Source organism: Gastrolobium bilobum, unplaced genomic scaffold (assembly GCF_033153095.1).
Source record: "Gastrolobium bilobum isolate Gb01-03AN ecotype WA unplaced genomic scaffold, APGP_CSIRO_Gbil_v1 utg5726, whole genome shotgun sequence".
Lineage (NCBI taxonomy): Eukaryota > Viridiplantae > Streptophyta > Magnoliopsida > Fabales > Fabaceae > Gastrolobium > Gastrolobium bilobum.
Window position 1 is genome coordinate 462,576 of NW_026896804.1, and position 24,544 is coordinate 487,119.

Sequence of the window (24,544 nt, forward strand, 5' to 3'; positions counted from 1 at the left end):
AGCAGCTTGTTGTCCCACACACATGACACAGCACAGATGATCATTTTACACACACACAGCACATCTCCTTCAAGTTTCATCACATCAAGCGGTTATCTTGCTCAACCGGACCAAAACACTTCTAACAATCATCTACACCGTATCACAATCTACTGTTAATAAAGACACGTAAACGTGGTGATGACGAAATGGTTGAGTAAGAGTGCAATCAGGGCAGTGGAATTTAAAAGAAGTATGTAAAAGATTAATCATTTCACACACTATTTTTTTATTTGTTTCTTTTTGGGATGCTTACATGTAGCTCTGCCTTCGGGTCACCAATCTTTCAGCGTCACCCATTTTATGCAGCTATAAACACCAGAACACCCCATATTAGTTCCCCCGTACCTTTCACAACTCAATGGTGGACCCCCAACCTCCCCCTCAGTTTTTCTCTGCCTCCTATTTGAGTGTTTTGGGATGCATATTTCTTTTTTATATAACAATTAGCCAGGAAAAGGAACAAGCTTTATTATATAAAGGTGGGTGTGGAACTTTTGGGTCATAACAAGGTAGTGTTAGAGAGACTTTTGTATTGGTTTGAAGGTTTGTATTGGTTAGCTAGCTAGTGGTGTTGTGTTAGTGGTATGGGGAGGCAACCTTGCTGTGACAAACTTGGGGTGAAGAAAGGTCCATGGACTTCTGAAGAAGACAAGAAACTCATCAACTTCATTCTCACCAATGGCCAGTGCTGTTGGCGAGCTGTGCCAAAACTTGCTGGGCTTCGGCGTTGTGGCAAGAGTTGCCGTCTTCGTTGGACTAATTATCTTCGACCTGACTTGAAGAGAGGGCTCCTCACACAAGCAGAAGAGCAGCTTGTTATCGACCTCCATGCCCGTCTTGGCAACAGGTTAATTATTCACTTTTCACAAGCTCACCTTCATACTTCATACATTGCCCTGCGTTTAGAGCTTCTTCAACAATGAACCATGTTCTTTACTTTGGTTTCTCCATCCAACATATTTTAAACTACGTGGAACTCTTAACCATTGATTACTGTGACTTTTTTGTATTAACCATACATAATGTTAAGACATGCATGGTGTGCGGTGTGCCCACCAAATGGTATTTGATAAATTTGAAAAGCAGAGCTATAGGCATAAAACTATAAAACAATGACCATATAAGAATATGGTTGTATAAATCTTATTATATACTTATTATTTAGAAGATAATTTATTGGCCTGCATAATTACCGTTCTCTTTGTACATTGTAAAAGTTATTAAATTGGAAATGATCGTTGGGTGAATAATAATGACATATTCTCATTGGTTGCAAGATAAATAGCACTAATTCAATTGAAGATTTTACTTAAAGCGATCAACGCGGTTTATTTGATATAAGTCCTCTTTGCAACCAAGAAAAGACCCCCACAGCAAGCTTATCCGTAAATGCTGCGACTTAACTTACGGTCTTGGATTTTGATATATATGACTGATTGGTGTAGTTGCTCTGTCTCAGGTGGTCCAAGATTGCTGCCAGGTTACCAGGAAGGACAGACAATGAAATTAAAAATCATTGGAACACCCACATCAAGAAAAAGCTCCTTAAGATGGGTATTGATCCCGTTACTCATGAACCTCTTAACAAACAAGTCTCGTCCATGGACAGTTCATCCCCTGCAGAGCATTTGCCACAAGCTGGCAATGACCATCAGATTAAGGAAAATGATGGGGTTCTCAACTCAGAAGAGAATTCGAGCTCATCACCCGCTGAGATTTCTTCCAGAGAAGAATCCCTTTTGCTGGATAGCATTTGCAGCGATGAATCTCTAATAAACAGCTTGTGGCTGGATGAAACTCCACTGTTTGATGCATTATGGGATAGTACACCTAAAGCAGATAATACAAATAATGACATGGGTTTTCCATCTTGGGAAGATAACGGTGCTTGGTTGTTGGACTGCCAGGACTTTGGTATTCATGATTTTGGTTTTAATTGTTTCAGTGAGATTGATTCAAATGCACCACAAACTATAGGAAAGGAGGAAAAAGGGCATTAGCAAGAAGTACATCTGGTGAAATGAATTGTCCTTAAAAGAAAGAGAGTATGCTATCAAATCTGTACATGTGACAAAATACCATGGGCTTAAATTTGGGTTCTTGGTGTAGAACTTTATCTACCTAGTACGTTACAGAATATTTTTGGAAGGTGGACGGAAAACCTTTCCACTTATGAGGCTCCTCGCCAACCAAATCACAAGAACTATAGAAAACCAAATCCCCTAAATGCCACATTACTCGTATTCTTGGAAATGCTGTAATCTTTTTGTGTATGGTAGGAGGGACAAAACATATGGGAAATGTCAATTAATTTGCTAGTAGGTTTTGTGATTATAAAACCTATTGTACATAGATGTTTACTTTGAAAATAATGGTAAAATCTTGTTTTATTGTGGTTATAAATTCTACTATGTTCTTTTCATTCCCCGGTTTATGTCACATAGAGATGGATAGACAGAGAGATGAAGGTGATTAATTACCCCCCGTCCCCCGAACATTGAATCCACAGGTGAAGGTGGAGCGCATTTTTTGTTTTGATTGCGGAATAACTTTTTGACATTTTAATGAAGCACAGCAGTGCTTTTCTTTACTTTTCTTTTTAATGTATGAATAGTGCTTGATTGTTATCATATGCAGAACAACTTCCTCTCTCTTTTTCTGTGTGTGTATGTCCCCAGTTCGTCACCTTTTGCTAGTTCGATTCCATTATCATTTATCACTTTCCTTTCTTTAATCATGTAACAAAGCTACTTCGGTATTCAGAGGAGGAATCTCAATTTTTTTGAAAGCGGTTGAGGTGGGATCTATAAAATGAAATAGACTACCTTTTTATTGTACGAGTTCATGGTCATCCAATAAAAACAAAAGGGCTTATCACAGTTTTTACCAATATAATTTAACTCGCGACGAATGCACTTTAAAAGATGTAGTCCGAAGTTAAAACTGTTAACAAACGAGATTATAATAAAATGTCTAAACATATATAATTTATAAAGTTTTTTAAATATATATTTTTCAGTTTTCCAACTAATAATTATAACTCGGTAATTTATTCTCTAAAGTGCACTGTCACTTTAAAAATAACTAAATTCTTAAAAGAACAAAAAAAAAAACAAGTATTTACAGTGCTACCATTACAAGAATCCGTAATGGGCTTATTTACACTTGCGAAATCGTACTAAAATCGTACCAATTCTTAAAATGACTTGATAGAAGAGAAAAAAAATTTATTCGGAAATCTCAATTTTCAGAAATATAATTTTTACATTAAATTTACGATAATATCTGAAAATTAAAATTTTAGAAAAATTCAGTTTTCCGAAAATTTCCATAAATCCTGCATACCAAAGGGGCCTTAGGAATAGAGTTGGATGCTACCATTTATATGGGAACTAATCAAACAAGCTTCGCATCAACTAACCCAAGTCATTTTACTTATATTTCAACTAATAGAAAGTCATATTTACAGAAGCCAAAAGTTAAAATATGAACTGTGTAGACACTGTCAGATGAATGTAAAAGCATAGGTACTTCATCCCAATCCCAGAAACTTATATAGCTAGGCAATAACCAAGTGGCTGCTGGATCATAGTATATTCCCAGCATGGGGGTAAGATTCTATTTGCTTCATCTTGAGCTACAATGTACGTGGCAAGAAAGGAATGCTATAATTCACTAGCTTTCGACAAATTAAACTGAAAAGTAATTCAATGGCGATCGCAATGTCCATGGGGAGAGTTTGTTCCAATTATTCTTATTCACTTTATCATCATTTTGGTATAAACTAATAAAAGTACACTTAATCAGGGAATCAGCTTTGGATAAATAAATTGCGCTTTGAGGAACTTTCTGATCCATTGTGTATCTCTGGACTTGATAGTGCCTCCATTAGTTAAGTGCTTAGTGGTGGTACTCATGATAACATTTTAAAAAGTAAACAACGCAATTGGGCGACTCACTCCATAACCTAAACCCGACAAGGATTTTTTCGTTCCTCCAGTAATCTTCGACGAATTTTATATATATAAAGAGTAATAATTATTGATTCCAAAATCAACAAATTCTTTTAGTAATTTCATAATCATATACATATACACATATCTTATTACAATTTTAATTATTCATTTTGGGATAGGATATTGTGACAACCAAATAATGTTTCTACCACATCTTAACCGTTGATTTCCGTCAATCAACGGTTATCATTTTTCAAATCAAACTCATTAATTAATTATTAATTCGCAATAAATGTAACCGTTGATTTCTACCAATCAACGGTTAAGATGTGGTAGTAACATTGATAGTAACATTATTTGTTTGTCACAATATCTTATTCTATTAATTTTTTAATTAACAGGTATAATTATTATTTTTTCTTTAAAACATATTTTTAATTTTAAAAGAGCTAAATTCTTTCTTCACCATCACGTTACTTCCCGAAATATCGTTTTTGGAAAAATTCATTTGGTTAAAACTAAAGATGAACTATATGTTGATATCGTTTGTAACCAATATCGTTTTCTTCATAAAAAAAAAAAGAAAAGACTTCAACACTATATGTACCCTAAGAAACGAAAAAAATGAAATACGTGTTCAATGCCTCCCTTCTTGCATGATCATAATTTTACACTCGACTTATATAAAATTGATGATGACATGATTCAATCTCTCTTTTGTTGTGTTACTTTCACCTTCTTCTTTTTTTAAATAATTACTTTCACCTTCTATCACGATTGTAAATAAATAAATAAAAAAGGAATATTTTATTTTGGTCTATATTAAGTGTCGTGTGCGTCACTGCAAGCTCTCTATAAAATTACATGGTGCTGACGCAGGTTTATTATGTCAGGTTGGACTTTCTTACGGTACAAGTTTAGGCAGAAATTGCAAAATGAAGTTTGTTCATCAATTTAAACAAGTAGCAAGAATACTAATATATTTCTTGAACTTAATACATAAAGATAAAGAGAAATTATAGTCTATTATAGTCTCTCAAATAGAAAACTGTGACTACTGTTTTTTTTTTTTAAGTAAGCCCTATTTTATTTATCTCTCAACATATAAGAGAATTTGTCTCCCATACATAAGAGAAATAATTTCCAAAAATAAACTGTTAAAACAAATCCAATTGCGTTGGACAAACATTCCTAATCATCTTCGCATAGAGAATTTCATTACGAAAATAAAAAACGGAGCGTTGGGAACTACCGGACAAATATACAGGTCCAAATGACTTTGGTCTCATGGAGAATTCATTGCGAATTGAAATATTGGATCTGTGGATCATATGATTCTGTGGGAGCGGTCCAAGGCTCCAAGCTACTTGCTCGCCGTATGTGAAGTGGATAGAGGCACAGATATGTCATTTTTATTTATTTTTTGAAAAATATGTGTTGGAGTTCCGACACGTAGTCAATGTCTATTGACACATGATCAACGTTCATGTAAATTAATATTTTATTCTATTTTATTTTTTAAACTAAATACAAAAAAATTTATAAATTAAATATTTTCTGTTATGAAATTTGACATGAAAAATTAACAAGACATGAAAAGTTATTTTTGCTTTATATTTATGTTATAAAATTTAAATATTTGATTGGTTATATGACTATATCTTTTAAATATAAACTATATTATATATATTAAAAATATTATTTAATATCAAAATATGTCCTAATGTATTAAAATCTAATATTTTTTAGAATTAATGTGTTGGGTGTCGTATCGTGTCCATATCCTATGTCGGTGCAACATGGTTTAGACTTTAGACTTTGTACTGCAGTCTTATACATTGGCGCTGCAAATGAGTGGTTGTCTACAAAATTTTTAAATAAATTCTTGGCCTTGTTAATGAAATTGGTGTTGGGTAATTTCCCTTTCCGTGAGATGTTATGAATGCTTGAATGCAAGCAAAACAATTGTTACAACCATAATTATACAATAATTAAACTAAATGCAACACAAGATGATTTTAACCTAGAAATTCTTCTCAATAAGAGGAGTAAAAATCTTCACATTTGTTTTGGAATCCACTCTTAAGAGAAAAATTTCTTTGTAATTTGATATTAGGGAAAATTTCAAAAACTCCCTATAAGTTTCTTCAGAATCACTTACCTCCCTCCCAAATTATTTTAATCGTTTACACCCTTACTTAAAACTTTTTTATCACTTACTCCCCTAACTTGATTTTCCATCCAAGTTAAAGTTAACATAGTTAATTTATAAAAAAAAATACCAAAACTATCCTTAAAAAAAAGGAATTAACCCTTAATACTAACTAAGCACCTTATGGCTAGCAAGAAATAACACACTGCAGCAAGAAATTTTTTGACAGTGCTTACTACAGGAATTTGGTTAACAAAAAGGATCTTTTTCACTCTGACCAGCAACTCTTCAATGGTGGTTCCACGAATCAAAAAGTTTTGGAGTATGCCACAAACTCATTACTCTTCAGACTAGATTTTGGTAATGTGATGATCAAGATGAGCAACCTTAGCCTACTAACTGGCACACAGGGTCAGATCACAAAAATATGCAGCACCATTGAAATATTAAGTTTTAAGTTTTTGTTGTGAAGTTTCTATGTTTAACTGCTGCATGTAGTTTGAGGAAATATTACAATAATTGTATGATGTCCCTTGTATGTTGTGGTGTTTTTTTTTTTTTTTTGAAATTTGTGTATTTGATTTGAAAATCGTGACATACTTCTTATATATATGGGATACATACCTTACAGTTTCAAACTTTCAGTGTTCACCATTTGGTCATTGAGATTTTTAAAAAAACTTCAAAAAATTCCCCCGTAAGGTGTTTAGTTAGTATTAAGGGTTAATTCTTTTTTTTTTTTAAGGATAGTTTTGGTATTTTTTTATAAAATTAACTCCGTTAACTTTAACTTGGATGGAAAATGAAGTTAGGGGGGTAAGTAATAAAAAAGTTTTAAGCGGGGGTGTAAATGATTAAAATTTTGGGGAGGGGGTAAGTGATTCTCAAGAAACTTATAGGGGTTTTTTGAAGTTTTCCCTTGATATTATGATGATAATGAATTACATCAGTTACCCATTATTACATTTATACTTGAGAAGTAAACAGAAAGAATGAAACTAATCTAACTGAAAGAATAACCAATCTTCGTAAATGATGAAATTAACAAACTGATTCCACATCAGCTATTGTGAGGTGCATGTAACGTATGAGTGGTATCAGTATGAGTAGTATGAACTGCATCAGTATTGTATATATCCTTCAACACCCCTCACAAGCTGGGCAGTGAACATCACGAAGCCCTAGCTTGGCAATAATGGAGAAATAAGAGGAAGGGTGTAAGGCTTTAGTAAATATGTCAGCAAGTTGGTCATAAGAGGTAGCAGGAAAGAGCCATAGCAAGCCAACTTGAAGCTTTTCTCGAGTGACGTGAATATCTATTTCAATATGCATAGAATGTTCATGTAACGTGGGATTTTTGGCAAGACAAATAGCAGAAATGTTGTCAAAGTAAACATGCGCAACAGTGGAACAAGGCACACAAAGATCTCGAAGGATATAAGTGATCCACTGGAGTTTGCAAGTCATAGTAGCAAGGGCTCTATATTCTGCTTCACTAGACGATCGAGAAACAATAGGTTGCTTCTTGGAGCGCCAACCAATAAATGAGGAACCTAAGAAAATACATAATCCAGTAATGGATCTCCTTGTATCAGGGCAGCAGGCCAAATCTAAGTTAGTAAACCCACTGAGTTGTAAGGATTTATGTGAAGGAAAAAATAAACCAGTAGCAGGTGTCCCTTTTATGTAACGAAGAACACGGGTAGCTGCAACACGATGAGTGGAAGTGGGTGCACCAACAAACTGACTAAGTTGTTGAACTGAGAAATAGATATCTGGGCATGTTGTGGTGAGATATAGAAGACGTCCAATAAGACGTCTATAGGATAAAGCATCTCCATCAGAAAGAAGAGTGCCATTAGTGTGAGAGAGATGAAGAGAAGGAACCATAGGAGTGGATGATGGTTTGGCTCCCAATAAACCAGTATCAGATAGAATTTCAAAAGCATATTTCCTTTTGTTGACAGCAATCCCACTTTTGTTTCGAGAAATTTCAAGGCCTAGAAAAAATCTCAATGATCCCATGTCCTTAATCCGAAATTGAGAATCCAAAGCATGTTTAACACGTTGGATTTCAGCAACATTGTCTCCTGTCAAAACAATGTCATCAACATAGATGAGGAGAACCGTAAATGAATCATCAGTGCGTCTAACAAATAAGGAATGGTCAGCTGAATATAGCCTAAAGAAAATAAGGAAGTGGAGAGTTTTGAATGCCACTGCCTGCTGGCTTGTTTCAATTCATATAGGGATTTTCTTAGCATAATAACATAGGCCCACGAGGGTTAAAGCCTATAACAGGCCCAAATAAGTATACAGGCCCCATAACGCGTGTTATAATCATCGCGCAGAAAGGAGCGCAATGGTTTCATTGCTCAAAATCGCCTTATGTAACTTAAAGGCTAAGGAAGGATCCTGTAATAAGTTGATATCCACCGCGCTCACAGATCAACACACGAATGACAGTTCTAGCTTGCTACCACTCTAAGAAGACATGCAAATATGTAGACCTATGGCCTAAAAGGCACCAACTGAGACAGATAAAATCTACAGTCCATAACAACTAATAAGGAGATGCCGCCTACCAGAGGCGGCATAAGACTTGCTATATATATGAAGGGTACAAACCCATGTATGATCATCTAATTCCAATAAAAATATTACATAAGTCTTGCATTGATACTGATTTGAGTGTCGGAGTGTCATTGCAGGTACCCCAGTCAGATCCATTGAACTTGGGAAGCACCACATGTACTACCTACTCAGCAAACAACATTAGTCCATGACACACTACATTCAACCCAAAGCCTTCAAAATTTTAACCATGTGTGGTCAAGCCCAATTCATATTGGATTGGTCTGATCAATATTAATATAGGTGAATTTACAATTCAGATTAGCAATGACCTTGTTAATGGGCTCATTGACAATGTGGAGGTGTCAAAGGAGAAAAGTAGAACAACTTTGCAGGAAGTAACACAAGGTAAAAGAACTCCATGATAAAGAGTATAAGCTTCCAAACCCAAAGTCTCAGCCTAAACCTTACATGCCGGTTGAAGGAGCCCAAGCTATAAAAAACAGACCTATAGTTAGACCAACCCAGATTAATTCAGGGGATACAGGGAGGAAGTGAAAGACAATTCTCCATCTTTTTTTGTGTGTATGACAATTCTCCATTTTTAATTGGTGACTTAAATCAATTCATGAATTGTACGAGAATCAAAAGACATTCTGACAATGAGTATTCTCAAAGAAATTGCAATCATGCGTAAAAAATGTAGAAAAAAGTGAAAGATGGATAGAAAAGAGAACATATAACACCCCTGTCCAGCGTAGGAGCGCATGGTATTGGCTAATTAGTTTATAAAAATATAGAACAGAAAATTTATTTAATTGCTCTAACAAAATATAATATGCATTAAGTGATGGTACATCATTGCGACAGTTCAAAATGCTGAACTAATATGTTAATACATATTGGTTTAAATGGGTCGAGTCCAATAGGTCAACCTGAATAACAAAATAAAATATATGAATTAAACTAATAAAATTGAGACAATAATAAAAAAAATTGGCGCAATAGGGAGGCCAATCCTTTAAGCTCAAAAATATATAATAAAATATAATAATTTTTATTTTTGTAATTTACATAAATATTATTAAAACAAATGTCCATTTATTCAAGTAATAATAGATTTTAATATAAATTAATTTTAACTTTTTTTGGTGGATTATTAATTTAAATTTTTTAATGCAAATTAACGTAATATAATTTTTGAAATTAACATTTTTTGGTAAATCGAAAGTAACATGTTTATACTCTAAATATATAAACAATACAAGTTATTTCAAATAAACTACTGTTTGTATAAGAGTGTGTATTAGGTTAATAATTTATTAACATAAGAAGACTATAAACTGACACATGTTAATGAATAAAAAATATTTTTAATTTAATTACTTAAATAAAATATTAAACACTTTTCAATATTTTGGTATATTAAATACTTTAATTTATTATTTATTATTTTTAATTTTTTAACTGATGCTTAAAAGCTTCACATTAAAATACCAAAAAATAATTTGTTTGTCATTTTAATGATACACTTTGTGTTATTTTAAGTAAAATGATTATATTTTAAACATATTTAATAGTTTTTTATATTGTCTCTCTTCCATAAATTTAAGAGGAGGGAGAAAGAGAAAATATTACGATAAAGAGAAAAAATAAAAATTCACCAAAACACAATCATTTCATTTAAAATAACATAAAATTATATTATTAAAATAGTAAATTTTTTTCTAAAAAATGAAAACTAGACGTTAAAAAACCCAAAAAAAAAAGGTAGGTTTGGGCTTGTGGGAGGATTAAAAATCTAACGGGCTGACTGAGCATGAAATGAAGAGTTTGATCCAATACAGTTTTCGTGTTCTGAGTTCTGACATTGTTGTCAGTTAACAATTTCCGAGTTTCTCATTTCATAACAGATCAGAGAGTAACAGACTACAAACCATGCTTCTTCTTCTTCTTCTCCGTGGCAGTTGTTTTGACTTCCTTTTTCCGTTTTCATCTCATCTCACAATATTTACATTTATAGGGTCCATCACCTTTCTCTCACTGCCCTCTTCGTCCGAGGAACGAACCTGTAATTTGATGTTTATCCAAACGTGGAATTGCATCTGAATCAGATGTTCCAAACACTCCCACTCATACTCTATTCAATTTCTACTAAGCGTTACACAAGAATATCGCCATTCTTCTATTCTATGCTTTCCTTTCTTTAATTCACCAACCCAAAAATTTTGGGACTTCTCGCTTTTGAGCTGCCACTGCTTTTGTGTTTTTCAAACCTCCAGGTACCCTTTCTCCTTCATGAATTCATCATATTATCTCTGTGTATTTTTTGCCCCCTTGTCCTGTGTATTTTTTTTTTCCACATAATTTTCTCTCTTATTTCCAATTTTTTATTTTTATTTTTTATTTTTTATTTTTGAATACATTTTTTTTATTTTTTTTTATTAATTTAGGATATAAATGCATTTGTCAATGTAGGCCAAGAAATTATGCTTTTCTGCCTGTCATGAAATGAAGTGCCTTCTAGTTCTAGTGATGAGTCATGAGTGGTAACTTCAAGACGAAGTTATTGATTTAATTCAATTTAACCCTTTAAGTTATTATGCTACTGAACGATTAGCATAGAAAATCTCGTTGGTGCTGAATCTTACAAACTGATGCACATTTATTTTTTTCATTTTATTATTATTATAATGAAACTCAAAACCCATTTTTAGTAAACTAAAAATCCAGGATCATATATAATCTGATATGATATATGGCTAAGCTAGCGAGCTTTCGCATTTGACTGCTACAATGCAAAGTATCTTGTGTTGACATGCTCATTTACTCCAAATGCCTATTCGGCCTCACTGGTTAGGATATTGCATCCATGGATAACAATCAGCTTACAAGGTTTGGACAATCTCATGAAGTATTCCTCTGTTTGTAACTCCCAAGAAGATAGCAATGGTATCTCATAGTTACTTGTGAAAAATATGGAATGGTTATTCTAGGAAAGCTCAACTGTGAATGGAGAACAAGAATCAAAATTATCACTTACTTCAACCATATTTTTTTTTAAGCAAGAATGCAATTAACATGTGGTGTTTCTTTGAAAATTATGGCTTGTGATAAGTTGGTCCACTAATTTGAGCCAACCTTTATGATAGGCATGCAGTTAGTTATGTCAAACATCATTGGATGCCTTTTGATCTTCTTGCTATCTGCTTTCTATCAAAGATTATTTTCTCCGTTGCTCTGTTGTTCTAGTCTTCATTATTTTTTGCTGAATTAGAAAGCAAACCCAAGCTTGCTTGTCGTTTCCTCTGCTTGTTTGGTTTGATTATTGTAATTTTGGTTTCATGCTAAATACACCACTACTGAAAAATGGTATGGATTATTGTAGACCAAGATGAAATTTGATTTCCTGATTCACAAATGTTATAATTATTGTAAGATTCTGTTTTGTGATCTGTTCAAAGCCTCTTTGTCTCTTTAGATTGCATATTGATCTTATTTTATCTGTTAAATTTAATTATGCTCAACTTTCTTGGTTATAACCATTTTCTTGTTGTCCTTCGTGGTGGCTCATCTTGAGTAATCATATGGTTCCTTCACACTTCCATATTTTAAACTAATTTTAACATGTCAATATTTTTATAAGAACCTTACTGAGTCAATATGCATTTTAAGATAATGGTTCGTGGAAGAGATGCCTGTTGGGAACATTGTGTCCTTGTTGATGCAACTAGACAGAAGGTCAGATGTAATTATTGTCAACGGGAATTCAGTGGAGGTGTATACAGGATGAAATTTCACTTGGCTCAAATTAAAAACAAAGACATCGTTCCCTGCACAGAAGTTCCAACTGATGTACGGGACCACATTCAAAGTATATTAAGAACTCCTAAGAAACCAAAAACTCCCAAGAAACAGAAGCCGGAGCAAGCTACTGCAGCTAATGGTCAACAGAATAGCTCATCCGCCAGTGGTGGCTTCCATCATAACCATGGATCCAGTGGGCAGAATGGTAGTGCTTGTCCATCTTTATTATTTCCACGTCCTTCACCAAGTGCCCTGCATTTAGTGGATGACGCCCAAAAGCAAAAGCAGGATGATGCTGACAGAAAACTTGCCATATTTTTCTTTCATAATTCTATTCCTTTTAGTGCTGCTAAATCCGTGTATTATCAGGAGATGGTGGATGCTGTAGCTCAGTGTGGGGTAGGCTATAAAGCACCAAGCTATGAGAAATTAAGGTCTACTCTTTTGGAAAAAGTGAAAACTGATATTCACAATGATTACAAGAAATACAGAGATGAGTGGAAAGAAACCGGATGGACAGTCTTATGCGATAACTGGTCTGATGGTAGGACAAGATCACTCGCTGTATTTTCAGTTGCATGCCCAAAAGGAACATTGTTTTTGAAGTCAGTTGATGTTTCAGGTCGTGAAGATGACAGTACTTACTTGTTTGAACTCCTGGAGTCGGTTGTTTTGGAGCTTGGTGTAGAAAATGTTGTTCAGGTTATTACAGATACCAGTGCTAGTTATGTTTGTGCTGGAAGGCTTCTCATGGCGAGGTATAGTTCTTTGTTTTGGTCTCCTTGTGCTGCTTATTGTATTGATAAGATGTTAGAAGATATTGGTGGACAAGATTGGGTAAGCACAGTCCTGGAAGAGGCAAAGACCATCACACATTACATTTATAGTCATGCATGGATTTTGAATATAACGAGAAAGTTCACTGGCGGGAAGGAATTAATCAGGCCAAAAATTACTAGATTTATCACTAATTTCCTTTCCTTAAGGTCTATAGTGTTACATGAAGATAGTTTAAAGCATATGTTTTCTCATTCAGAGTGGTTGTCTTCCATATATAGCCGGCGTCCAGATGCGCAAGCCATTAAGTCATTGCTATATTCGGATAGATTTTGGAAGTATGCGCATGAAGCTGTGAATGTTTCTGAACCTCTGGTTAAGTTCCTAAGGATGGTTGATGGTGACATGCCTGCTATAGGTTATATATATGAAGGAATAGAGAGGGCAAAGGATGTGATCAAGGCCTATTATAAGGGAATCGAGGAGAAATACATGCCAATCTGGGATATAATTGATCGGAGATGGAACATGCAACTTCATTCATCGTTACATGCTGCAGCTGCATTTCTTAATCCTTCAATTTATTACAATCCAAACTACAAGAAAGATTTGAGGATGAGGAATGGGTTTCAAGAAGCCATGCTTAAGATTGCAACTACAGATAAAGAGAAAGTGGAAATAACCAAAGAACTTCCTATTTACATCAACGCCCAAGGTGCGATGGGGACTGACTTTGCTGTCTTGGGAAGAACACTGAACACCCCAGGTATGTCTCTGCTTCAACAATTGAATACCTTGCTCTGTGTTGTAAAGTGGATCATTGTTGGAGTGCGACATACTTCTCCTTGATGCTCCCTTATTGTCGCATCCTATCAATAGTGTATGCCAAAATTGTTGCAACCTGTTAGGAAACCGCGAATGAGGGAGCTGAGTGATAGAATGGAAGAGAGAAAAGAATGAATAGAGACTGTTATCGATATCTGAAACTAAACAGAAAAAGGATAGAAATCTCCTCTAAGAATTGTTCCTTACAATTGAGCCACTGCACTGTTTTCAATATTAACAACTATGTTACTCTCCCTTAAACCCCTCCTATTTAAGCTAAGCCCCTGCCTTTCTCGCAATAACCACCTGACTAATTCTATAACTTCCCAACTTTCTGATCCCTAGAACAACCTGTTACATTCATTCAGTCAACAGTTCTAGTACATTTTACTGATATGTAAGAAAATGGTTACAGGCTTGCAGCCCTTGTATTGTATTGTATTGTATAAAGAGGAATTTTAAGTATCAAGGATATTATGAACAAGAAAAACGACAGTTGTACCCAAAAAAAAGTAAAACGACAGTTGGGTGTAGTGGATTATATCTTTAGATGTTTGACAAGTTTTTATTCTTGTACATGTTGAGATATATAGTCCCACCTTGGTTGTATGTGCAACTAATGTGGAGTTTATAAGGCCTTGGGCACTCCCACCCTTTGAGCTAGCTTTTGGGATGGTGTATCTCAAGGTTCTTTACATGGTATCAGAGCCTCGCCGCCCCCCACTTTCTCTTGTGGCGTTTCTTAGCACAGGTAGGCTGGGCCTGTTGCATTGTCCACTCTTCAAGCCCAATGGGCTCTTGTGTGAGAGGGCGTGTTGAGATATATAGTCTCACCTTGGTTGTATGTGCAACTAATGTGGAGTTTATAAGGCCTTGGGCACTCCCACCCTTTGAGCTAGCTTTTAGAGTGGTGTATCTCAAGGTTCTTTACAGTACAGTCCAACTGACTGTCTTTTCTCAATTGAACATGCGTCTTGTGTTTTTGTTCTTCTGAAATTTTTTGCTTATTTAATTTTATGGATATCTAGGCGACTGGTGGGCCAGTTATGGTTATGAAATCCCCACGCTCCAGAAAGCTGCAGTACAGATACTTACCCAACCTTGTAGTTCCCTTTGGTACAGATGGAACTGGAGCACTTTTGAGAGTTTACATAACAAGAAACGTAACAGAGTGGAGCTGGAGAAATTCAGCGATTTGGTTTTTGTGCATTGCAATCTTTGGTTACAAGCCATTTTCCAACGCAGGGAAACAAAATTTAGACCCATTATCTATGATGAAATAGATGTTAGCTGTGAATGGCCCACTGAAATAGAATCTTCACCCCAACTTATGGATGATTCGTGGTTGGACGATTTGCCCCTTCAATGCGGAGGGAGTCCTTAGCGTTGAGGTAAGTGCAAATTTAATTAAATCATGTTGTATAATATTTAGGTAGTAGTTGAAATTTATATATAAAAACAAATAATTAGTGGTCAAATTGATTAATGATACCCACGATTTTCTTTTACTTTCTTTGTATACTATAATTACCAAAGCCATTTAATTCTGACCAGGCTCTTGGTATAAATATAATTCGCACAAATATTACTAACAACCCTGAGACAATCTTATGGGTGCAGTTTAATGGATTAGATGACCACAAATCTATAATTATAATACACACACGACAAACATATGATAAAAATAACTCATTAAGAAAAGTACGATACATGATAAAAGATATTATTGTAAATTGGAAAAAACAGACGATATGATAAAGGGTTTTATAAGAGTTATGTTGTAGGAAAAGTGATTGTGTTATGTTATAGAGATTCGTTTTGCGTGCCAGAGTTTTTCTTTTTTTTTTTGCTGCGGGCCCCACAAAATGTTGCGTGTGTAGGAAAATTTTTGTGGTCATGTTAAATGATAGATGATAAACCCTATGATAAAATACCTACTTCAAAAAAAAGTGGCGCATGATAAATTTAAAGAAGATATAAGCCATAAAATGAATAGCATCAAAGCTTTTGTTTTATTGACTATGTACTACGTTAGAGGGAATTAATTTCTAGCAAATGTTAATAACGGAGTTGGCGCATGATAGCTGAGCAGGTGAGGGTGGAATAAATCTTTGGTACTACTGCTGTACCAAAGATTCAGTGCATCCCACCAATGAAAATATTACATGTCAGTTAAAATTCTGTTTTTTCTGTCAAATTTTTTCTCTCTCCTCTGATATGTAATGTTCTCATTGATGAGATGCGCTGAATCTTGGTACAACAGTAGTACTAAAGATTTATTCGTGGGGTGAGAGCATGTGTTCGAATATTTTCAATATCACTTTTGGAAGGGGTTTAAAGTCTTAATCCTGGATCCGCCCCAAATCGGATTAGTTGCGAAGCAATGAACCGATTGAAATATTTTAAAAAATAGGGAATTAATTTGTAGGGCTGTATCACTGACAAGGTTAGTTGATGCTCGAACAAACTTTGTTTTTTAGAATTGTAACACGGATAAGGTCAGTTCATACTAGAGTACCAACCAAATGACGCAGAATTATTTGGAAGATCCAAAGGGGAAAATACAAAATTACCTCTTTCTCCGCTATTACTTGCACGCAAAAACAGTTGAATTTGGGTGAGTAAACTTTTCAAAGATTATTATGATTATCCATTAAGAGCAGATTCTTGTTAACTATTTTTCCCCAAAAAAAAAAAAACTATCCATTAAGAGCAGATTCTTTTTATCTAATCCCCCCTCTCCAAAAAAAAGGAAGTATCCGCCAGATGAAGAAAAAAGATTTATTAGAGAAAACCCAATTCGACTAAAGAAATCATTGAGAGACCAATAGAGGAGTCAACAATAGCAATGAATATATATCTTAAAGAGGCAGCGGTGGAAGCAAGCACGCACATGCACAAAGTAATGAGAGAAGAGTCAATAGGAGTAAAAAGTCAAAATCCTCAAAGCAAATTCTGAGAATACCCACCATCTCCCTCTTTTTCTGATTTCATAATTGGAATTTGTTATATAAGAGAGATTCAATCAAACCCTTTTCTTTCTAAATTCCAAGCACAAAAGAAAAATTGTCCCAAGAAGCAGAGTGGTCTCTGAAATTAGGGTTCTATTACAATATATCAAAAGTCACAGCTGAGAAGACAGTGTCGTCAATGAACAACATACCGATACCATCAACATCTACAGCAGGGAAGTGGAAGCCCGAGAAGTATCCACCGTACATTCATCGCCTGAGATTATCTAAACTCACACTATGGTCTTTCATTTTCCTTGCCTTCATCGTCTTCTTCTTCATCTTTTCCCCTCCCTCCGCTTCCCCCGCCGCAGCCCCTCGCCGCGATTCCTGGGGCGGTCCCGATTGGGAAAAGCGCGTCAGCAAATCCGCGCGTAGGAACACCGCTTCCGGCTTCACCGTCCTCGTCACCGGCGCCGCCGGCTTCGTCGGCAGCCACGCGTCCCTGGCGTTGAAGCGGCGCGGTGACGGCGTCCTCGGCATGGACAATTTCAACCGTTACTATGACCCCAACCTGAAGTACGCTCGGCAGAAGCTTCTATGGCGCGCTGGGGTGTTCGTGGTTGAGGGTGACATCAACGATTCCGCACTCCTCCACAAGCTCTTTGATGTTGTCGCGTTCACACACGTGATGCACTTCGCCGCACAAGCAGGGGTTCGCTACGCCATGCAGAACCCAGGTTCCTATGTTCACAGCAACATCGCTGGCTTTGTGAATCTTCTTCAAGTTTGTAAATCGGCGAACCCACAACCTGCGATTGTGTATGCGTCTTCAAGTTCCGTTTATGGGTTGAATTCTAAGGTACCCTTCTCCGAAAAAGACAGAACGGATCAACCTGCTAGTCTTTATGCTGCGACTAAGAAGGCTGGTGAAGAAATCGCTCACACTTATAATCATATTTATGGTCTTTCCATCACTGGTTTGCGTTTCTTCACGGTGTATGGTCCTTGGGGTCGACCTGATATGGCATATTTCTTCTTCACGAAGGATATTCTCAAGGGGAAGCAGATTACGATCTTTGAAGCCCCTGATGGTGGAAGCGTTGCCAGAGATTTCACTTACATTGACGACATTGTGAAGGGCTGTTTGCGGGCTTTGGATACTGCTAAGAAGAGTACTGGTAGTGGCGGCAAGAAGAAGGGACCTGCACAGTTTAGGATCTTTAACTTGGGTAATACTACGCCTGTGCCCGTCACTGAGCTTGTCACCATATTGGAGAAGCTTCTCAAGGTGAAGGCAAAGAGGAAGGTAATGCCAATGCCAAGAAATGGAGATGTTACCTTTACACATGCTAATATCAGCAGAGCACAGAAGCAGCTTGGCTATATGCCTACTACTGATTTGGAGGCAGGACTCAGGAAGTTTGTGCGGTGGTACCTCGACTTTTACTCTGCCTCTAAGAACAAGAGTGCTTGGTGATTCATATCTTTGCTCTGCTGCAAAACATTGTCTAATCTCGCCTGTACAATTGTTGGCTTCCAATTGTATTAGGGAATAACTAGTATCATGCTCTCTCTCTCTCTCTTTCTTCTCTCTTTAATTTTGCTTGACTTTAATCTTCGAATGTTTGCCTTTTTACGTTAGCCATTGTACAGTTTTTTATTAAGAGGTCAAATTGATATTCCTTATGTGTTGTGCACCCTCTCTTTTCTTTTGAGTTTTCCATTCAAACCATTTTCAGGGGGTGCTAAATTGTTTTGCTTTATTTGACAGTGTAGATTTATTCCATAAACGATTAGTCAGTCATTGCGCTTACGAACATGTTTTGCCATGTTTTAGGTTTGAACTACGAATTTGTTAAGCCATGTTGTAGGTTTAAACTAGTTTGTCATGTTGATGACTGCTGAATTGCCTGTTTGCCAGCATTTAGTGCAAGTACTTTTCGTAAGAATACAATATGCTTTTGGCTTGGAGATCAGCCTTGTGAATCCTCGTGGACAGGAATATCTTTTGGTCTGTATGTTTGTTCAGAGAGCTTGCTTGCAATGTGCTGGTATTGGTATGGAGCTACTTTTAGCTACCCTCGGCCTCGACCCTCGTTTAGCCAATGGTAACGTTAGTGCAACTTGGTATGATGTTGTTTGGTTTTAGTCTATCACTTGGTATATTTAGTCTCCTTGGCTCGCGTATGTATGCCGTTTGGTGGCAGCAACTTCTTGTTGAAGAGTGAGTAATAAAGAACATTATTGTTATGAAAAGAGACTTTAAGAGAGCCAGATGGATAAATATGTATCAGTTTATGTATGAGACTGTTGTCATCTGGGGAGCAGTGGTTTCTTTTAGGAGGATAGCTGATTTAAAAAGTTCAAAATACTTCCTAGAAACTGTTTGATGTTTTTGTCAGAAGTGGCTGTTCTGCGGACTTTGGCATGCTCTAATCTCGACCAAGAGAAACCTATATATTTAGATTAAAACTTGTTTCTCTGTTATATACTGTACATGGAATCATTAAATAACATGTGACAATTGGAAGTATATAATTTTAAACGCTGTTATCAACTTTAAATAAGCACAAACGTAACTCCTAGCCTTCAATTAGTTAAAGACGTTAGTGTCATTCGATGATTTGGTTAACTGTATATACGAGCAACTCAACAGGGCAATTTTGCGGGGCACGAGTTGGCACAGGACGCGATGAAGCTCCAGGATTGAATTGGATTACCGGAACGCCCACATCATGAAGGCAGTACCATAGTATTTAATTAAAGAAACTTTTGGTAATGCAAACTCCTGCGTTCGAAGTGATTAAAGAAGCTTTTAATTAAATATTAATATATTATGTTCCATTCATAAACGCATTTCATATATGTTACACTTACGAATGCAGAAATACGAGATCCTTTAAAATAATTTTTCGAAAATATTATATTACTTAAAATGAAAACCATAAACAGCTGTCAACGTGGCGTATAATAATGTCTTTCTGTGTAATCAAAGGTTCTTAATAAAATAAGACGCCGTATCTCCCATTAGCCTCCAAATTAACCTCAAAACGACACCTCAAAACTAGTTTAGCAACCCCGCAACCGCAAAGCAACCAGGGTGAATTTTTTTATGTCAAAAGTCAATAGTAATGTCGCATTAAGAACACTGTAGAATTACACACCGAAAAAAGCATTTATTCAAGAGTGAATTTTTTTATGTGTTAATTAATATGACTATGTCTAGAAAATCATAACCATATAAATATGAATCAATGGTGATAAAGGAAAAGAGAAAAAAAAATATATGAAGATGAGTAGTTATAGAATTACACACCGAAAAAGGCATTTATTCAAGAGTAAATTTTTTATGTGTTAATTAATATGACTATGTCTAGAAAATCATAATCATATAAATGTGAATCAACGGTGATAAAGGAAAAATAAAATAAAATATGAAGATGAGTAGTTATAAAATTATCACCGCTAATTTTTTTTTATATAATTAGAACTTTTTCATATGATTATGAGCAGTTCAAATTCTAAAGGTGCGTATTAGAAAGCGTGTACTATTATCAAGGATATCCTATTGAGAAACACCATTAGTATGTACGTCAGAATAGAATCCAAGTTAAAATAATCATCACCCTTCGAACAAGTGAACAACTGCACTGATATGGAAAATGCTTTTCAACAGTAATGTGAGCACAACTTGTATTTTTCGGCCTTCCTTCCATTTCATTCATGTTTCTGGTTCAGAAACAGGGGAATGATAAAAAAAAAAAAAAAAAACATACAAAGGAATAACCACAAAAACCAGGTAACGAACTGATGATAATAACCAAGAAAATCGGCGTCTGTTTCGTTTAGTATGTGGAAAGTGGTATTGTAAAAATTTAGAATGAAAGTCACTTTAGACTTATTTAGTACAATAAACACAAAAAAGGGTGGAAAATACAAAAGACTTGTTTTTCACTCGTGATTCAAAATCATCTTTAAATTGTCACATCCATTTTCCACTTTCCGCTCACTCAACCAAGCACATCATTGAAATTACTTTCAATTAACTTGACCTCTACCGAAGATGACAGAGAGTCTCGTATAAAGAATCAATTTAACTCAAAAGCTTAAGTTGTTGGGTGAGGTTACATTAATGGTTTTATATATCTCAACACGCCTCCTCACACGAGAGTCCACTGTCCTTGAAGGGTGGACGATGCACAGGCCCACCTATCTGTGCGAAAAAATAAATTCCACTAGAAAAGAAAGTGCGTTGAGGATCGAACCCAGTACACTAAAGCTCTAATATCATGGAGATATATTTATGAAGGAAGGTGTACTCCAGGTAAAGGATGAAGCCATGACATGAGAACTTCTATCCAGACAGGACTTGTATTCAACACAAATTACATTCATAAATTTACTTTTAAAAAAATAAATAAATTATTTATATTGAAATTCATTTTGATTGATAATAGCATCATTTTGATCCCTCATTATTTTACTCAAATTAAATTTGAGTCTCTTTCCAAAAAGAAATTGAACAAGTTTGAATCTCTCAATCGAAGGGGTTTGTCATATAGTCTGACCTTAATTACAAAATAATGCACACAACTTGATAATAGTGTCTATTATGTCATGCAAGTGATGCAACCAAGTTATTTTAGACAGCGACCCTTTGTTTGCATGCGCTATCTAATTAGGAGCAAGAAATATCAACTCGCAAAAGTTAAACAAAATATAAAAATAAATTCAGTAGGACATATTTTTGAAAGATTATACGACGGCTAAATATATTTATTAAGATCATATAAAATAAGAATTTTTATATTCAGTAGGACATATTTTTGAAAGATTATACGACGGCTAAATATATTTATTAAGATCATATAAAATAAGATGTTTTCATCGTAACGGAGCAAACTGGTATTTATATAAGTAAAATTATTATATTATGAATAATATAATATTGAGAGCCAAAAGAAAAAAATTGGTCAGAGCCAAGTCATTTTTATTTTCAATCAAACACGAAGCCTGAACTAAATATTAATGTTCAGAGTCCAAACCAAACCGTTACATAAAGCTAATGAGATACCGCAATCTGACGCAAAGGGAGCATTTGGTAGAGGTGATAATTTTTTTTAGGATAAAGCTACTATCATATAATAGGAATCAAAATCATTTTTCCTACTCAAACAAAAATGCATGTGGTATACATGTAATAAAAACAAAAAATAAAAAAAGTTGGTGTGAAAATCAATGGGTCAACAGGTAAAAAATGTTATATCATGTCACATTATACTAGTTTTTCCCTTTTTTTATTAGGTAAATACATTTATCAGGTATATGGTGGGAAAATGAATTTTGTAGAAAAGTTAAAAAAAAAGTTGTTTAGTTAGTCAAAATTTTACCAGAAAAATTGAATTAAATTTTACGAGTCTGTCCACTTTTTGAAAGTAGGTTGAAAAGAGTGATGAGAAAGTAGGTTGAAAAGACAAAAATAACCTTTATTATTATAATTTTGAAGGTAAAAGAATATTGTAAGTACGGTTCCAAATTTTTGAAAGTCACCATATACTGTCCACTTTTTGAAAGTCCACACATGTCCTGTACAAGAGGGTAAAAAAGTCACTATGCAAGTCCACTTTTTCCCATTTGCATAGCTTTCTACAAATACCATATTGCAATTGGCAAAGTTGAGGGCTTTTGATCCTAGTAGTTCGTTTTTGAAAATGTATCACCGGAACACGTCCATGATGGAAGGATATACCAATATAATGCATGACGACGCGGGAGGTGGGCTACCGTATTAAAACGCGTTCATAAAATAATCGCGTTCCATGCAACATGCGAACGGCCATCGCGTGGGAGTTGCAGCTGTAATTAGTGCAATTGAACACGGCACCTGCGCAGCCGCGTCTCTATGGTGTCAGAGCGTACTGACGCGGTGCCTGCCAAGCCGCGTCCCACCCCTTCCCCCCAGCACCTTCTCCCATTCTCGCTGATCTGGAATGTTGTCGGGAGATTTTTGTAAACAGAGAGCAAAGTGTGTGGGTTCTGCGAAACTAAATTGCAGAAGAGCTTAAGTCCCCGGTGTGGTGGGTCCCCACGTAAAAAACAGGAATAAACATTAATTTTATCGAGAAATTAATGTTGTTTACGTGGGGACCCACCACACCGGGGACTTAAGCTCTTCTGCAATATGTTGTTTTAGTTTCGCAGAACCCACACACTTTGCTCTCTGTTTACAAAAATCTCTCGACAACATTCCAGATCAGCGAGAATGGGAGAAGGTGCTGGGGGGAAGGGGTGGGACGCGGCTTGGCAGGCACCGCGTTAGTACGCCCTGACACCATAGAGACGCAGCTGCGCAGGTGCCGTGTTCAGTTGCACTAATTGCAGCTGCAACTCCCACACGATGGTCGTTTGCATGTTGCATGGAACACGATTGTTTTATGAACGCGTTTTAATACGGTAGCCCGCCTCCCGCGTTGTCATGCATTACATTGGTATATCCTTCCATCATGAACGTGTTCCGGTGATACATTTTCAAAAACGAACTACTGGGGTCAAAAGCCCCGAAGTTGAAGAGTGCATTTGTTCTCTTTTTTCACATGGTTGGTGATTGCTAGACAAATGAGTGTGCAGGCTAAATTTATAAAAGTCCTCTACCAAACAAGGACAACAACATTTACCAATGATGAATGACTAGGAATATTTTCAAAAAACCTATACCAAACACTACTTAAGAATCTACTAGTTAAGTGAAAAATGAAAAACAAAAAGGCATACAATAATTCTTTTTTAAAATAAAGCTAAAAGGAACAATAATACATTTTAAGCATTTTCATATTTGTACTATATCAAGGGGCCACCATCACATCACATACTTAGAGTGTATTGGATTGAGATTTCAAAGGATTTTAATGAATTATTTTTGGATAAAAAAACTATTGATATTCAATTAGGATTTTAAAGGATTGAAAAAAAGTTACGTGGTATTCAATTAGGATTTTAAAAGACTATTTTAGAGTCCATCCAAACCCGTTGGTGAATATTCAATCAGGATTTTAAACAAAGGAAAAATAATCTTGTGCTATTCAAAAATTTGACGATTCTAATGGATTTTCTATTGGTGTGGATTTTGTAAGACTTTCTAGTGATAAATATAGATAAGATGCCTCTCTCGTAATCTCATCTAACCCCTAAGATTTCTTGAGATTTCTCTATTGAATGTCTTTTTCTTCCTTTGGCGGGTCGACCTGCTCGAAACAGGTTCCACCACGGGAGCTTCGTCAAAGCTCAAGAATAAAAGATTTTTCAGCGATTTTCATCACAAAATAACCCAGAAACAACAACCCAACAAGATTTTAATTTAATCCATCTCAAAAATAGTAGATTTTTTAGTTGTTTTTTGAGAGTTTTAGGAAGTTTGAAAAATGATTTTTCAAGCTATTGGTCGCGATTTTTTTGTGTGC

General features: G+C 35.5%; 4 protein-coding genes across 5 annotated transcripts; 3 read left to right on the forward strand and 1 right to left on the reverse strand.

Annotated features, from left to right (window-relative positions):
- The first annotated feature begins 535 nt into the window (after positions 1–535).
- On the forward strand, positions 536–2,418 carry LOC133302115 (MYB-like transcription factor ODO1). 2 transcript variants are annotated; one of them, XM_061501856.1, is made up of 3 exons: positions 536–889; positions 1,502–2,048; positions 2,089–2,418. In XM_061501856.1, exons 1-2 carry the CDS (start codon positions 627–629, stop codon positions 2,040–2,042), a joined length of 804 nt encoding a protein of 267 aa, XP_061357840.1. In that variant the 5' UTR covers positions 536–626; the 3' UTR covers positions 2,043–2,048; positions 2,089–2,418. The 2 variants fall into 2 exon arrangements, with proteins under 2 accessions (XP_061357840.1, XP_061357839.1); XM_061501855.1 differs by having other exon boundaries at positions 1,502–2,418.
- A 4,872-nt stretch (positions 2,419–7,290) lies between these two features.
- LOC133302081 (uncharacterized mitochondrial protein AtMg00810-like) lies at positions 7,291–8,476 on the reverse strand. The gene is made up of 2 exons (XM_061501805.1): positions 8,421–8,476; positions 7,291–8,299 (listed from the first exon to the last, which is right to left on the reverse strand). The coding sequence occupies exons 1-2, from the start codon at positions 8,474–8,476 to the stop codon at positions 7,291–7,293; spliced, it is 1,065 nt and encodes a 354-aa protein (XP_061357789.1).
- Positions 8,477–10,708: 2,232 nt separating this feature from the next.
- On the forward strand, positions 10,709–15,623 carry LOC133302144 (uncharacterized). The gene is made up of 3 exons (XM_061501893.1): positions 10,709–11,006; positions 12,400–14,074; positions 15,162–15,623. Exons 2-3 carry the CDS (start codon positions 12,403–12,405, stop codon positions 15,515–15,517), a joined length of 2,028 nt encoding a protein of 675 aa, XP_061357877.1. The 5' UTR covers positions 10,709–11,006; positions 12,400–12,402; the 3' UTR covers positions 15,518–15,623.
- A 1,318-nt stretch (positions 15,624–16,941) lies between these two features.
- LOC133302110 (UDP-glucuronate 4-epimerase 5-like) lies at positions 16,942–19,499 on the forward strand. Its single transcript, XM_061501850.1, has one exon. The coding sequence runs from the start codon at positions 17,284–17,286 to the stop codon at positions 18,562–18,564; it is 1,281 nt and encodes a 426-aa protein (XP_061357834.1). The 5' UTR covers positions 16,942–17,283; the 3' UTR covers positions 18,565–19,499.
- Positions 19,500–24,544: the final 5,045 nt, after the last annotated feature.

Bases quoted from the DNA above. Each gene is read 5' to 3' on its own strand.
- LOC133302081 (XM_061501805.1), bottom strand. From the start codon at position 8,476: ATGGGGCCTGTATACTTATTTGGGCCTGTTATAGGCTTTAACCCTCGT. The intron at 8,300-8,420 runs GTTATTATGCTA...CTTATTTGTTAG, and splicing joins TTTAACCCTCGTGGGCCTAT to ACGCACTGATGATTCATTTA.
- LOC133302144 (XM_061501893.1), top strand. From the start codon at position 12,403: ATGGTTCGTGGAAGAGATGCCTGTTGGGAACATTGTGTCCTTGTTGAT. The intron at 14,075-15,161 runs GTATGTCTCTGC...ATGGATATCTAG, and splicing joins AAGAACACTGAACACCCCAG to GCGACTGGTGGGCCAGTTAT.
- LOC133302110 (XM_061501850.1), top strand. From the start codon at position 17,284: ATGAACAACATACCGATACCATCAACATCTACAGCAGGGAAGTGGAAG.
- LOC133302115 (XM_061501855.1), top strand. From the start codon at position 627: ATGGGGAGGCAACCTTGCTGTGACAAACTTGGGGTGAAGAAAGGTCCA. The intron at 890-1,501 runs GTTAATTATTCA...GCTCTGTCTCAG, and splicing joins CATGCCCGTCTTGGCAACAG to GTGGTCCAAGATTGCTGCCA.